The 16440-nt window shown below is 34.2% G+C and overlaps 1 protein-coding gene across 2 annotated transcripts in view; it reads left to right on the forward strand.

The window, feature by feature from the left end:
• THOC2 (THO complex 2) overlaps positions 1-16440 on the forward strand; it is a 107704-nt gene that overhangs the window by 50896 nt on the left and 40368 nt on the right. Inside the window, exons 13-24 of one of the 2 annotated variants that reach the window (XM_037909450.2) lie at positions 930-974; positions 3536-3577; positions 5860-5990; positions 6099-6200; positions 7175-7259; positions 8372-8465; positions 9113-9193; positions 9456-9552; positions 12138-12255; positions 12440-12619; positions 14705-14869; positions 16060-16335. In XM_037909450.2, coding sequence (XP_037765378.1) covers positions 930-974; positions 3536-3577; positions 5860-5990; positions 6099-6200; positions 7175-7259; positions 8372-8465; positions 9113-9193; positions 9456-9552; positions 12138-12255; positions 12440-12619; positions 14705-14869; positions 16060-16335 — 1416 coding nt within the window. The remainder of the gene's footprint in view (positions 1-929; positions 975-3535; positions 3578-5859; positions 5991-6098; positions 6201-7174; positions 7260-8371; positions 8466-9112; positions 9194-9455; positions 9553-12137; positions 12256-12439; positions 12620-14704; positions 14870-16059; positions 16336-16440) is intronic. The other variant, XM_037909451.2, reaches the window with a different exon arrangement.

The following is a 16440-nucleotide window of genomic DNA, read 5'->3' on the forward strand; positions in this document are numbered from 1 at the left end:
TGCTAGACTCATATAAAGGAAGTTAAACTGGCATTATACTATACATGTGCATAAATCTGAATAGATGTTACTGTGTATGAGCCTATCATTAACTTAAGAAATTTAGACAAAAAATGAAGTGAGTGCCTGTTTATTTTACCAAGCAAATATAACCTTGTAATTTCACTCTTAGCTGGATAGAATAATAAACCTGTACAGTAAATTCCATGTTATCAGAAATTTGTCTTCTATGCTATAATTTTGAGGTATGACCGTTACAAGTTATTATGCAACTGTACATCACTTAGAGAAGTGCAAGTGTACATTTTTATTAAAATTTTAACATAACTTTGTAGTCATGATTCAGTTAAATGTCATCTTTGTCCAAGATCTTTTACTGAAATGAATTTGTTTCCCATGTAACTCAAAGATAAACTACCAAGTTCTCTACAGATATATATTAATATAGCATTGTGTGCTACATTGGATATAGCTATATGTGTCATGTTTAAATATTGTTCTACCGTAGTCAGTGGCCTAGTATCTTTCACCTATTTTTTTCTGTTCACAATTTTTGTGACTTGTAGTTGATTTGTAAAAGTAGAATTATTGATACCTGTATTTAAGGACTTTTTTTAATGGGAGGCTTCAACTATGAATATTGGGCTGTGGTGCTTTCTGTTAGATTGGTCTAGTCATCTGAAGAGGTTGTCCTGGTTTCTGGGAAGAAGGAATGTTTGAAAAAGTAATTCACAAATGTAAGAATATACTATCATATTTGTTTATCATGTCAAAGATCCATTCTTTACTTATGTTAGACACTTCATATTATTCTGTTTTGTCATTTTAGTGGAAAATTCAGTATTTGAAATATACAAATATGATAGTTTAAGATACATAAATGTTATGCTTATGACAAGGATGAGCAACATTATAGCTGTTTGCTTTAGGTTGGAACTTCGAAGAAACTGAACAGTGAGGACAGAATGGTTAAGGTAACATAGGGAAAGTTATTTTTAATGCATATTGCAATCAGCATGTTATGTGAACTGTTGAAGTTTTCCCATTCATATCTAATACACATGATTGAAATATTTATAACCATATTGGTTTTTTAGAAACTGCCAGCTGACTAATCATACAGTAGTTGATAAACCCAGGCTTCTAATACTGCAAACCTGGCTTTTGTGCTCAAACTTAACTGTAAAGTATTCTGCACTTTATGTTGTTAACTTAATGCACATGCAACAGGAGTGGGGCAGGATAAGAGGGACAATGAGGACTAAAAAATGTGAATAGATATTATTTCCCAAAGGGTGGCTATTAGAGGAGTTGCTGTCTGTACTTTTATAACAGGCTTGGAAATTCTGCTATTCTAGAATGTATAGTTTGAAAGCCAGATATATTTCATCTCTTTCCAACACGGCAGTAAAATATAGTGTACAGAATAGTGACTTTTTTTAACTGATAGTGGTCTTTTAGTCAATTTACATCTTTCAACAAAAATAATATACAGTTAAGTTATTCCATTAAAATGAGCATTATTTCATATATGGATGTGGATTTCTTTGAGAAATGAATCAACTTGCTCTTCATGGTGGCTTTGATGTATTTTTTTCAGTTTTGAAAACAAATCTGAAACATAATAATCAGAATGAAACAGCTTCTAAATATGTAAATCTTTCTGCTATAGTCACTGACGGACTGATAGGTATTAGTATGGTCCTCCAGAGAATTTACATATGTAATATCTAAATAAAATAGAATTTTGTTTAATTTATTGACATAATGAATCTTTGTGAACTCTGTAAAACATTGCACTCTGTCTACTATGCCAAAAACATTAAATTTATGAAGCAGTAGGACACAACATGCTAAGATTTAGTTTTCTGGTCTGCACTGGAACGCAGGAGGTGCACTTCACACATTTTCCAAATTAGTGTAGTCTTTGCCTTGCAAATGATATTGTCTAAATATTGGAAGTGTATAGTAGACCTCTGTTGACTTTTCTCCCCCCTTAAACTCTTGTAAAGTAAGATGGATGATATCCGATTTTATACAAGGCTACCCCCAAAACCAGCACTCACCGTATCAACAAATTAGGCTCCCCTCTCATTGGTGTGTATGCAACTCTAATATTGCTTAGAAGAACCAAATCCACCATGCATAACCAAAAAAACCAAAACCAAAACCAAAACTACCTCAAGATTGTACAGCTCAAATGCTTGTATACTTCCACAGTACAGAAGCCACTTGTTGGTTCAGTGTTAGTATTGTTTCTAAAATTATAAACAATTTTTAAATTCTTCAGATTGTTTGAAATGTTTAACCTCTAGATGACAGAGCTGAACATCTCAGTTGTTGAAATTTTGCTGTGTGTTAGTTCCATAGCAAAAACTAATGTCTAAAAGGGTGTATTGATTTTGGAGAAAGAAAAGGAATACTTGTGGCACCTTAGAGACTAACCAATTTATTTGAGCATAAGCTTTCGTGAGCTACAGCTCACTTTATCGGATGCATACTGTGGAAAGTACAGAAGATCTTTTTATACACACAAAGCATGAAAAAATACCTCCCCCCACCCCACTCTCCTACTGGTAATAGTTTATCTAAAGTGATCACTCTCCTTACAATGTGTATGATAATCAAGTTGGGCCATTTCCAGCACAAATCCAGGTTTTCTTCCCCCCCCCCCCCCAACCCACTCTCCTGTTGGTGTGGGGAGGTATTTTTTCATGCTTTGTGTGTATAAAAAGATCTTCTACACTTTCCACAGTATGCATCCGATGAAGTGAGCTGTAGCTCACGAAAGCTTATGCTCAAATAAATTGGTTAGTCTCTAAGGTGCCACAAGTACTCCTTTTCTTTTTGCGAATACAGACTAACACGGCTGTTACTCTGAAACCTGATTTTGGAGACTATTCCTGATGTTGACTAAATCTTCTTTTAAAAGCTTTGGGGTGAAATTTTGGCCCCATTGAAGTCAGTCGGAGTTCTGCCATTAACTTCAATGGGGCTAATATTTCACACTTGAACTTAAGCATAATGAAATAAAAATGAATCTAGAACCCTTCAGTTAACATAAAATGCTTAAGAATAATTTAAAATGTCTGCTTTCATTTCTGGGTTAAGTAATGAAAGTATTGATACATTGCAACATTTTCCACTACAATTTCAATTTCCTTCAAAAGAACTTTAAAATGAAAATTGTTTAAAGAAAAAATCCTTAAGATATATATAATAATGAGTAGTCAATCTTCATTTAGGCATTACAAGTGTTGGGTGAAAAATATTACATTCAAAACAAATATTTGAATTGTTACTCTATATAATGTATTTGTATTTGATGGGTAGTCGTATACTGTATACAGCTAAAAAGATACAGATATTGAAACTTCAGTGCTACAAAATGGGAGTATTAAACCATTTGTGGGCACTCCATTAGATATAGATTTTTCTGAAATAACTTTTGATTTGAAATTATGCCTATTCAGTAGTAATAGACTAGCTTAATAGTCATATAATTCTACAATTAATATGAATGTGTTTTTTGTAGTTTCAATCTGATGGAAATAAACAAGAGGATAAAGAGAAAATGGTGAGTTTTGGTCCTGGAAATTACTATAATATTTCTTTTACAGATAACCTCTTTTCATTCACTAGTAATGTCATACAATTTTAAATGAAAAACTTTCTAATGTTCTTTGTGCCTATGCAGTGCTTTTATTTTTTAAAACACCTTAAAAAAAAAAAAAAAGAAAGAAAAGAAGCAGCAAGTGAAAACTTCACATAGTTGAAACCCACTCTTCTTTCTTGTCGGAAGTCTATTTGCTTGTTCAAGGACCTCGGCTTCTCAGGAGTATGCTTGATTCTGCTCTTTCTGGTCTGCGAGAAGAAATCTCATATCTAATTATGAATTATAATTTGACAAAATATTTATTGTCAATAAACGTTTTCCTCTCTGTATAAACTCTATTTTATTGTGAGATGAAAACTGGTTTAGAGTTACAGTGGTCTCAGGATTTTCATGGCTCACTGATGTCAGAACAGTCATACTTTTTTTTCTTATAAGCTATAAATCTGTGGTTGTCTTCACCAAATTCAAACAATGGATTCGTCTCCTTATTGGCTGCATCCTGCTTATAAACAATCACAAAAAAGATCTCGTCTTCTCCAGCTGGCTCTCTTCCTTCCAGTTTCTGCATATTTAGTCTTTTCTTCTTCCTGCTGGACTGCTCTTATTTTGTAGTAATGGTCTATTGACTGTATTCTGTCTCTTGCTGATTTTATCTGGGAAAAGTGTAGGAAGATCAAGGAAAACAGTAATTAGAGCAGAAATTGAGGAGATATTTTATAGTTAGATGGCTAGTTACTATTAAAATATATTTCCTAATCCCAGGAAATTAATTTGCTACTGGCCTCAGTGATACTCCTGTGAGATCCAGTTTCTCAGCAATCATAGGAATTCACCTGTAAAAGGTCTAATATTGAAGCAGTTCAGTTTCCTATAGCATCCAATTCCTCCTGTATTTCACATGCCACAGTTTTGTGACTTTCTGAGGTATCAGTGCAGGAGAATGTTTGCACAGTGCTGCCCAAAGGTGTTGGGAAAAACCTGTGTTTCTTATAATTGTATAGTTTGGTCAAAGTAGTTTTAGATTTTCCTGAGGCACTCGGTTTATATTAACATTTCTATTGTAGCATTTTAAGTTAGGCCCTTTGCTTAAAGATACGTCACATTAAAAATACCAGTTTTATGAGACTCTTATACCACCATGCAATGCCTAAGATTACCATAACCAGGTTTGGAAAGATTAGATTTTTATCAGTAAATGTCAGGAAACATCTATTTCAAAGCAAAGAAAAATATTTCCATTGATGATAACCGCAATTTACAGATAGACAAAGTAAGAAAACTGCTGCTTGAAATTTATTAGAATTTAAGGATGTTTACTTTCTATCTTCTATCTGATGTGTGATGTTGATTATTTGTGTTTTAATGGTTATAAAGCTTTAACTTTTTGAATCTCAACATCTATTGTCGTTAAATTGTCTGACCTCCTTATTAACTTAATCCCCCCCATAATTTTTTGTTACTGAAAATTTAAATTGATAAAAATTGAAAAAATGCTTAAAAATAAACAGATATTATCCATTGAAATAAGTAAACAAAAATCAAATTCTGCCAAGCCTAATCATAACTAACAGAAATAGAGAAAATACTTTTCTGTTTTTCATTGTATTTTGGGCTTTTTTGCTATATCCCTGTTCATAACCACAGTAAAAGGGAAAAGAAAATACATTTAAAAAAAAAAAAAAGGGAAATCTGATTCTGAAAACACAAATTGGCAGGGAGGTTTCAGGAGCAGGTGTAATTGAAAATATTCACATTTTGAAAATTGATGTGATTTCAAATGGCAAGTTGTCTGCAAGGACAGTCCTAATGTAGTATAGGACACCTTTCTATTGGTTTAAAAATTACTTTTTAAAACAAGTGTAAAAATTACTCTCTGATACCACTTGATATCAAAATAAAGAAGTGACTTATCACATTAGTTGGAATTTTATCAATTTACTGTTTTGGGAATATGAATGTAAAGCATTGACATTTTCTACCACTTCCCTCAATGCTATATGGCTAATACATTTAGGACAGTAGTTATGAGTATCTAACCAAATATTTCTGCTTAAAACCAGATTTTCTAATGTAGATGTTTTTCCATATAAATAGGAAGTCACAGGTATATCATGAGGCATAAACCATGAAGATATTTTATTAGTTAATCAAGATAAATAACTTCACATTGACAGGTATTTTTTCTGAACTTGTCTCATACTTATAGGTTATTTTGTTTTATGTTTTTTTGTGTTTTATCTCAGGAGATCTTGTTTAGCTGTTTGTTAAATATTACCGACCAAGTTTTGCTCCCATCTCTTACTCTAATGGACTGCAATGCATGCATGTCAGAGGAACTCTGGGGAATGTTCAAAACTTTTCCATACCAGTACCGGTGAGTAGCGTAGAATAAATTTTTATTTTATAAATGAGAAGTCTTTTTTTTTAAATTTTCAGTTTGAATGATGCTCCTTTTTCTTTCTCCCATTCTTATCCCTCCAAGCTATCGTCTCTATGGACAATGGAAGAATGAAACATACAACAGTCACCCACTTCTAGTGAAAGTTAAAGCTCAAACCATAGACAGAGCCAAATATATCATGAAGTAAGTTATGCTGGATTTCATATTTTGCAGTTAAAAGTTAATGAGATTTTAGGAGTAACTTTCAGCTGTTTCAGGTAGGTGTCACATACAGTGAATCCTGCCAACGTTAATACTTGACAAAGATGATTCCTGTTTACAGAGTACTTGAGTCATTAAATGACTCATGAACAGGGAGTCTCTTAAAATTAATGTTTCGTGATTTACTGAAGCTTCCAGGAATAAATGTCAGACTGATTGTTTTGTCAAATCAATGTTGAGCAAAGGTTTTTTTTAATTTTTGTCAAGACTATGCCAAGTGAAATTCACATCTTCTATGGGACAACATTTCTTGCATAGAATCACGTAAAGAGCTCTCTGTTTTCTGCAAGATTTTTCTTTAGAAACAATGCATTATAATGCAGGCGCATCTTGATTGCTGGGAGGATCTCCTAGAATCTCAAAAATCCTTCCCTATAGACAGATGCACTTCATAATTTCCATTCTGTGGGTTTTCCTTCTTGTGTGGTGTATTTTCTCCCAATCCAAACTCAAATGGTGAGGTTTGTCATCATCCACACACATGGAGTTAATTTTAAGTTGAAAAATTATATGTGGTTGAAACTTACAGTATGTGCATTTGGAGCCCCACTTTGCAACTCTATCTACTATGTCAGGGATTCATGTTAAATCCTTTTGTTGTTGCATGTGTGAATTGAACCCATGTGGTTTTACCCATGCTATGGTAATGTGGTTATCATCTGATTAGAACTCTACCACACAGAACTCTTCAATTCATAGATTCATAATTTTTTTGATTTGCAGATTTTAAGGCCATAAGGAATAAAAAAAAAAAAAAATCTCCAAAAAAAGGATTTAGGCTATCTAATTGGTAAAGGAGTGCTTAAGAATAAGCTGTACATCTGAGAGAGAGAATAGTAAAACTACTAACACTCTGTGAAGGAATTAATTGAAATAAAATATCTATTCTTTTACAGGCGTCTAACCAAGGAAAATGTGAAGCCTTCTGGAAGACAAATTGGGAAGCTAAGCCATAGCAATCCAACAATTCTATTTGATTATGTATGTGATGTGATATGCATATGTTTATGTATGTATGTATGGACCTAATCTGTCCTTTCCTTACTAATGTGAACAGTCCCATTTTAAGTCATTGGGGTTCGTGTGAGGAAGTGTTACAGACTGAACTCTATGCATATATATTTAAGGGGAGGATGGACTGCGTATTTTATGCATGGTATTTTAGTAAGTTGGAGAAAAGTGCTAATTCTATTATTCTTGATTTATGATAGGTTTTAAAAACATGGTAGGTAATTCAGTAGAAATGTAAAAATATATACACTGAGACTTGCAAAAATGACTAATAATTTTGGGTAGACAAATTGAGAGAGGCCCAATTTTCAACAAGTCCCTGACCACTCACCCTCTGAAAATCAGATCCCTATAACGTGTCATGTGTAGGGCATTCAAAAATTGAGGCGCTCAATCACTAGTCACTTTTTAAAATGTATATCCGTGTGCTACTTCAGCTTAATAACAATAACAGCATGTGATTTCAGTCAACTATTGCATCTTCTTTTTACTTGTTCATTTTGGTTTCTATTTTAATTTCTTGTAGTAAAATCTTAAGTGGTTGAAAACAAGAAGTAAAGCAAACAAAACCCATTTTCATGTTTCCTCTTCGTTAGTTTTCGGTTTGACAATCAGTGGCAGCAATTCTTGTTAATGAGGTTTAGTTTTTGTGAGGATGGATTGTTATTTATTTGTATTAACATGTAGGAAAATATATATACAAGAGCAGAAACTTTTTTGGGATTATGTTTTCTGTTGGTCTGAAGGCTAGCACTATCACTCATTTTAAAGAAATTGCTAATATGGAAATGTTTTTACATGATTAATTGCACTACTATTTTTATTTATTTATTTATTTATTTATTTGTGCTACAGAAATCCAACGAGATTACCTTTTGCTACAGAAGCAACTAAAACATTTTGTTGAAACGGGTTTTCTTTGTTTTATCTTTTTAAAACATAGGTATAAATGTTGACCATACTAGCCTATTTACTATATTCGGCAATGACCTAGGAATTTCTAGGTTTACATTAGATGAAAGGCATGTAGCACTGTCTTAGTTTGGCTCACTAAATCTTATCTATTTCATGTTTGTTTTCAGATTTTGTCACAAATACAAAAATATGATAATTTAATTACACCAGTTGTTGATTCATTGAAATACCTCACTTCACTGAACTATGACGTCTTGGCATGTATCCTTTTTGGGTAAAATACATGTGCTAATTGTATGCCTTGTATCTTAATCCTCGATTGCCCATCAGTAGGTGTTGTTTCGTGTTGTAGCTGTACTTTGCTATCCACCTTTCTGTTAGGTCTCAGGTCTTGCTATGGTAGCTCCTAGGCTGGGGAACTAGCCTTTTCCACTTTCCAGTCTTTCCTGCTTCCTGACGTTGTATGAAAATGCTCCTTTTCCAGAGCTGTTTTACAATTTTAATTAACATCTGCTCTCTTAGGATTCCCATGCTTCCTAAATGATGAGGTGGTAATTGGTTTGTTTGGTATGTTGGTTTTATTGTGTCTTTATAATCTTATATGGTTATTTTTCAGCTGTAATTGTCTTCAGTGGCCCTAATCTCTTAGTATATATAATGTTTTAGGATGATGCTTTCTAAGTATTCAGGTATAGTGTTTGCATATTAGAATTTTTGCGGTTGAAGGGACAATTGTACATGGCTATTGGCAACTCAAATGGAGATAACTTATTTACCTTATAGGGATATCGTTAAGTTTAAATAATATTTGTAAAGCAATTTAAAGACGTACAGTAGTATTGTTAATTATTATTAATGCTTATTTCAAAGATACTGGGGAAAAAATATATTCTTTAACTTTGTAAAAGACTGCATCATTGAAGCTCTGGCAAATCCCGAGAAGGAGAGAATGAAACATGATGACACTACAATTTCTAGCTGGCTGCAGAGTTAGTATTTTTGTTTTATTTAATAAATTAGTTTTTCAGGTATTTATCATGGCTGTTACTTTATCAATTTATTTATCAAAGGAAAAATCAATATGGCAAGTAAAGGCAATAGAAACAATTATTACGTTCATGTTCACGAAAATATTAAGTGGGAGTGTTAGCAATGCATAGCTGAATAAATGCAGAGCATAGTAATCTTATGTTGAAATAGATGATGCATAACTTTCAGTCACAGCTATTTCTCCCTCTCCATCTACTTTAGGTCTAGCTAGTTTTTGTGGTGCAGTTTTCCGAAAATATCCTATTGAACTTGCTGGTCTACTGCAGTATGTAGCAAACCAACTAAAGGCTGGAAAAAGGCAAGTCTGACATTTAATCTGTATAACACCCTCTATTTTAAAGTTTACTCGTTGTTTGACATCTGCCTTTTGCTGATGCAAAAGTGCTGTTAATAGTAAAGCTGTACTTGAATACCTGTCGGAAAGTTAGAGAGCTTCAAGTACCAGGGAAAGAGAACATACAGCTGTAATATTTTCCTTTAGTATGTATGGTTATGGCATGTACTTTTGAGTCAGTGTTCTGTGTCTTTCATATACTGTAGTACTAGAACCTCTAGTTGAGTCTGAATCACTGGCATACTTACAGTATATGCAAGAATACTTAATTTAGAAAAACGTATCTACAGCTATTACATACAGTATTCAAGAAAGTTAATCATTATAGTTTCTCTTACGGTTGCTCCCAATATTTTGTCTGCAAAAATGTCTTTACAATTCTTTTTTTTTTTTACTTTGAATATTTAAATAATTTAGTATATTTAATGACTATACAATTACTTGCTGTCCAGTTGCTCCTTGGATCTCCAGCTTGTCAGCACCGATGGTGTCCTTTTTTCGAAAGTTTTCAGTTGTAAACAAACTTTACAGCCTGAATCCTTTCTTCTTTCCCCTTCCACTGTTTAGTGCACTTTGTTTCTTTTCCTGTTTTTTAATGTTTAATGGGTAGTTTTGTCATATTTGGTAAGTATGGATTTATAATAATTCCTGTATTATGAACTCTTTTATTAAAATTTGGTGAAAGATAATTTATGAATGCTAATAGTGAGCTACTGATTTTTTTGAAATAGTTAAGATCTTGCATTTTTGCTTAAAAAGAGAAAAGAAGACACAATCCCTGCACCAGCAGTAAAATAGGGGCACTTCAGCCCATTGTTTTAGGGCTCGGGGAGTTGAAAAATGAAGTCTCTTCCTTTCCCTCAACACAGACAACCTTGTTTCACATGTGTGTACCAATTCCCATCTTATTATGTACTCTGGTGATGGTACAGTCACCAGTTAACTACAGAGAGTAAGGTAAATAACTTTTCCCATCCTACCTCAATATTGTGCAAGCATCTTATAAATGCTGTTAACTTATTAAGTAAGTGTTAAGTTATTAAATAACTGTACATACAATGCAGTATTTGGGGATGGTCAAAGAAAACTAGACTTCCTTATTTTAGAAAGGTTGTTTATGGTGATCATATTATTACTTGTGGACTTCCATTAAAAAGAATAGTAACTACATGACAGACAGTAATAGTCCAAGTGATGTAGTGGTTAGAGCATTAGATTGGGATCCAGGAGGCCTGGGTTTAAGTCTGGCTCTGCCAGTGGCCTGCTGGGTGACCTCAGGCAAGTCACTTCCTTGCTCCGTGCCTCAGTTTCCACATCTGTAAAATGGAGATCGTGAACATTATCACTTAAAACCAAGGTCTCTATCCACTCACTCTCTTCCATAACTTAGCCAGGATAGGCAGGGATGGTGTCCGTAGCCTCTGTTTGCCAGAAGCTGGGAATGGACAATGGGATGGATTGCTTGATGATTACCAGTTCTGTTCATTCCCTCTGGGGGACCTGGCATTGGCCACTGTCGGAAGACAGGATGCTGGGCTAAAAGGACCTTTGGTCTGACCCAGTATGGCCGCTCTTATGTCAGACATTTTAGTTGCTGAAATCAAGGGCAAAACATTGATATTTTGATATTTTGATAGCTAGAATGAATTACTGACCTCAGTGGTTATGGAGAAATTGGAATTGATGGTACGAGACATTTGGAACAAGTCTGCAATAAGAAGTCCTACTGGCTGAAGTTTATTTTAAATTCTATAGCCAGAAATGCTTTGTGATGTTTTAGATGTTAGAGTTTTGAGTGAGAAATTATGGTAAAAGACTTTATAAACAGTTGTATATGTTTAGCTGTTTAGTAAAAGGCAGAGGTGTGATCTGTCATTATAATTTGCTGCCTTTTCTTTTGAATTGAACATATCTAGCAAAATTAGATGTTTCTTCAGGAGGTGGCCATTGTGGCTTTTCATATTTTTTGCACTTTACAAGTCAGACACATGTTTAATAGGTCAAGGTGAGATCACTACATTCACTTTAGGTTTCTGTCATTAAACTCTCACTATGTGCACTGAATTGTCTTTAAAAACAATTCTTTAACTAAAAGCAATTATCTGAGGGTTTCTCATTAATAGTTTATTTGTTTTGGCTGATATATACATCAAAGGCATGTAAAGATAAGAAATACAAAGGAAACAGCTGCAGTTTTTTGTAATTAATTTGTTGGTATAGTAAGTAAGTGGTACTGTACCTGTTAATGTTTTCAGGATTGGATCCCAGTATTTCTCTCCTGCAGAAGCCTATGGTCCTGGTCTTGGTCCATTGGAGGCATATCACTTTTACTACTACCTGTAAATTTTCAAAAACAATTTTTCTTTCAGCATTTAGCAGTGTTCCTGAACCTTAATTACCTTTGGAAAAGGAATTTTGTGTTTTGGTCTTGTTTCACTACAGCAATTTTAACACACAGTGGTTTTATTTTGCATTAGCTATTGTAAGTAACCATTTCTGTTGCTCATAGTATTTCATTTTTATGTGGTTCTTATTTTTCTTCTGTGCAGCTTTGACTTGCTCATTTTAAAAGAGGTGGTACAAAAAATGGCTGGAATAGAGATAACAGAAGAGATGACAATGGAGCAGCTAGAAGCCATGACTGGTGGAGAACAGCTAAAAGCTGAGGTGGGAGTGCAGATTAATTTACTGGTTTTATTGAAGTTCAAGAAATTGGGCAAATGTTGATGAATTACTTATATTGTCATAAGTCGATACTATATCTATTTACTATTTGTCTATTTTCTATAATAAAGTGATATTTCTTAAATTGGAATACCTTAACTTCTGGTTTTCTTGACTCTCTGGGCAGGGTGGATATTTTGGCCAGATCAGAAACACTAAAAAATCTTCACAGAGATTAAAAGATGCATTGCTTGACCATGATCTGGCCCTTCCACTGTGCCTGCTTATGGCTCAACAGCGAAATGGTGTGATCTTTCAGGAGGGAGGGGAGAAACATTTGAAGCTGGTGGGGAAGCTGTATGATCAGGCAAGTAGAACCAATTACATATTTACATTTTTAAATAAAAAGGTTTTTAATTCTTCAGTTAAGTTTAGCCTGCTTATTTGATATAAAGGCTGCATAGCACAGTTTTTACTGTCAAAATAGTAAATATAAGAAGTCTCTTCTTTAAAATTACATACTGAACATATCATGTATTTTCATAGTTATCTTTTTCAAAAATTGATTTTGTCTTTAGGTATTTTCCCCTAATGTCGGACTGAGATTTGCTTCAATTTAGAAGTGAATTGTATTGAAAGACAGTTGCAGATTCCTAGATCTATTGTTTTGCCATGCAAACTTCACAATGTTTGTTAATGTTAAAATCATGAAAAATGAAAAGGCTTTTAGATTTTAATGTGGGCTCTTAGATTATAAAAGGTTTTTCTTATTTAAAATATATGACTTATTGGAACAATACGTGAAAGTGCTATATGTATCTTTTCAAAGTCAGTTGAACTATTCTGATTTTTATCACATTAACACTGTCACAGATAAAAGATATTACCTCACCCATCTTGTCTCTCGAATGTATTTCCCTGTGAGTATTCACAATTCAGGTCTAACTTCCTGCAAATGTATAAATTGAGATTGCTCAGTTTACTGTGTTAAGGTTTGAAAGACCTGTGTACCAGTTGTAATTTTGGTAGTTTGTTTTTTCAGGTGTTTTATTTTTAAATTATTATTTTAGTGTCAAAAGTTAATTATGTAATCCAGCACAAACAAGTCACAAAACTGAAAGAAAAGGATGCTTAGGAGTAAGTGTTTGCAGGATCAGACCCTTAGTCCAGCCTTCATTTAGGGGAGAAGTGGACAAGTAGGCCTAGATATTTGTCTAGTTCTTTTAGGAACTCAAGAGAGATCACTTACTTATTTTACCTATTGAAGTAATCAGCCATCAGCTAGCGTCATTGATTTACCGATTCCAAATTCAGTCCGTTGACCTGTATGTGAAAGCTTAAAGCAAAGCTCTTCTTTTATACTGGGAAACATGAACTTAGACAAGCATATTGATTAAAAAAGCTTTTTCCTCTCTAACCATTGGGTTAGCCAGGTTACCCTGTTTATCTGACCTGATTCTGCAAAAATTTAATTTGAAGGGCTCTTTAAACATTTTCTTGCTTTGTCTTCACAAAGCCTTCCCGTTTCTGATTTTTAGAAGTCAGTGGTATCTTACCTGTCTTTCAGTATTTCTCATTTTGGGCCTTTGGGCTGACAGGTGCAAGTGGCACTAAATTAATTTAGAATCTGTATTGGAAGCTCTCAGATGTATGAGGTTAGATTTTTCTTTTTTTCCTGTGACCTCATTAAAGTATCTTAAATGGAGCTTTGGTCCATGGGTAAGTAAGATCTTGTGTTGGTCCATAGGCTCAGCTACAACAGCCTGTGCACAAAAATAATCAAGCTCTGTAGGCTTTCTCTTTCTGTAGGCCATCCTCAATGCTGGGTTTCCATGCAATACTGTATTTTCAACACAGAGCACTGGAGGTTTCAAAAAAATGTATCACGATATAAAATATTGTAGTGCTATATGAACCTTAGACTTTGATATGCTCTACATGCTGACTGGGGTCTTTCTAATTTTTTAAATGTCTGTGCTGACATAACAAAAGGAAAAGACAAAGTATTGAAATAAGTTAAAATCTTAATTTAGTTATAATTTGCAAATTATTTTAAAATATTATCCTAATTTTAGCAGTTTTTCTAAAATCCTCAAGGGCCACAATAAAGGATTCAAAAACATGTAGAGAGCAGAATGTTGAATCCTAGTAGGGCAGAATACTTTTAGAATTGAATACATTTTTTGTGGAGAATTTATTTAGCTGCGGAACACGGGGCCGGATTAGTTTTCATAAAGGGCAGAAGTTTTTTGTAGTATGGAAAGAATTAGCATATTATTACAGCAGTAGTTTAAAATGTACTTTTCAGGAAAGTGACTAGTGGCTTGTTACCTATATATGTATTTGCCTTAAAAAGTTTGATATTTGTTAAATCTGCCTAGTCTTCCCCCCCCTCCCCCCCCAAAAATCAAAAAATAAATTTTCCTCTTATACTTTCTCTGTTTCAATTTAGTGCCATGATACTCTGGTACAGTTTGGTGGATTTTTAGCATCCAATCTAAGTACAGAGGATTACATTAAGCGAGTGCCTTCCATTGACGTTCTCTGTAATGAGTTTCACACACCCCATGATGCTGCATTTTTCCTCTCCAGGCCTATGTATGCACATCATATTTCAGTAAGTAAAAGCTTTTTTTGTCAATTTTCTAGAGCTTTAATTTTACCAGTTATCACTGAACTCCAGCTACATTTTGTGCACGTCTGTTATGTTCTCACTGAAAATTTGCTGTGTAATTTGGGAGCTACAGTTTGCCTGTAGAGTTGAGAAGGAATGGTTATTTAGAGGTCATGCAATCTGGGTTCTGTATCCATTTCTGCCACAAACATTTCTTTGTAACCTTGGACAAGTCACTTAACCCTTCTGTGCCTCAGCATTCCCAACTGTAAAAACACAACAATGAACCGCCAAATACCTCTTTGTAGTGTAAGTGCATGGTAGTGGTGTGGGTAGCTATGTTTATACTTAAGTTTGCCCAACACTTTCCATTGCAAGACCCTGTTCTTAGTTGCTTATAATTTTGCCAAACTTAAACCATTATGGATGAGGTTATCGATGCTGGGAGTCTGCCTAAATCTGTTTTTTTCCTGAAGGTTTCAGCTAAAATGATTTTCTGAGAATGACAACAGGGAATATGTTTTGCACATGTTAAAGAAATTCTTAGAGCTGTTTTGTGAAGGAGCTCTTGTGCTTGCATGCTGTGGAGCCAGGGAGTTTTTGCAAGGGAGTCATCCTGCGGTCACAGATGTGCTTTTGGTGTACCTGTGAAAATTTACTCTCACTTGGCTGAGTTATCAGACTCTTAAAAAACTACAGTTTGCACATATCGAATAGAGACTTGTTAGAGTTTGGCGGCTAAATTTGCTGAAGAGTCCATCTGCACTGAGTATACTCCACCCCTTCATAGCTCCTACATGCTGACTGGATTGCACATGTTTCATCCCTGGGCTACAGGGATTGAGCAGGACTTTCCCTGCAATTGCTCCTCCCGGATACCAGCATACAGGAACTGAGATCAGGGAGATTCCCCATGGACATAAATGAGTCAGAGAGATTCTTCATCAGAGAAGATGGCAGCCTTGATGGTGCAAAATTAGAGCCATTCATCACCATAGAAATGTTCAAAGTTTCACAGGCATTTCTTTAATGTTTGGTTTATGTATATAAAATTAGGATGGGGGAGGGCGTAAATCTATATCTATACATTTGATAGAGGTTTCCTTTGAATGATAAATGACGTTATGTAGGAAATAATTAGATATGTAAAAACAATGCAAATCACAAATATTTTTCTTTTTATTTTTCTTTAGTCAAAATATGATGAACTTAAAAAAGCTGAGAAGGGAAACAAACAGCAGCACAAAGTTCATAAGTACATCACATCATGCGAGCTAGTGATGGCTCCTGTTCATGATGCTGTGATCTCGTTGCACCTTCCTAAAGTTTGGGATGACATCAGCCCTCAGTTCTATGCTACATTTTGGTCTCTGACAATGTATGACCTTGCTGTTCCACATAATAGCTACGACAGAGAGGTCAATAAACTTAAAGTCCAGATGAAAGCTATAGATGACAATCAGGAAATGGTACGTTTTTGCTTGCAAACCTTTTTAAATAGTTGAATATTTAAAATTTACTTTGATGTTCAAATTGAAACATAAATATGTCTAAACATGACAGCCAATGAAATC

Source organism: Chelonia mydas, chromosome 9 (genome assembly GCF_015237465.2).
Source record: "Chelonia mydas isolate rCheMyd1 chromosome 9, rCheMyd1.pri.v2, whole genome shotgun sequence".
Lineage (NCBI taxonomy): Eukaryota > Metazoa > Chordata > Testudines > Cheloniidae > Chelonia > Chelonia mydas.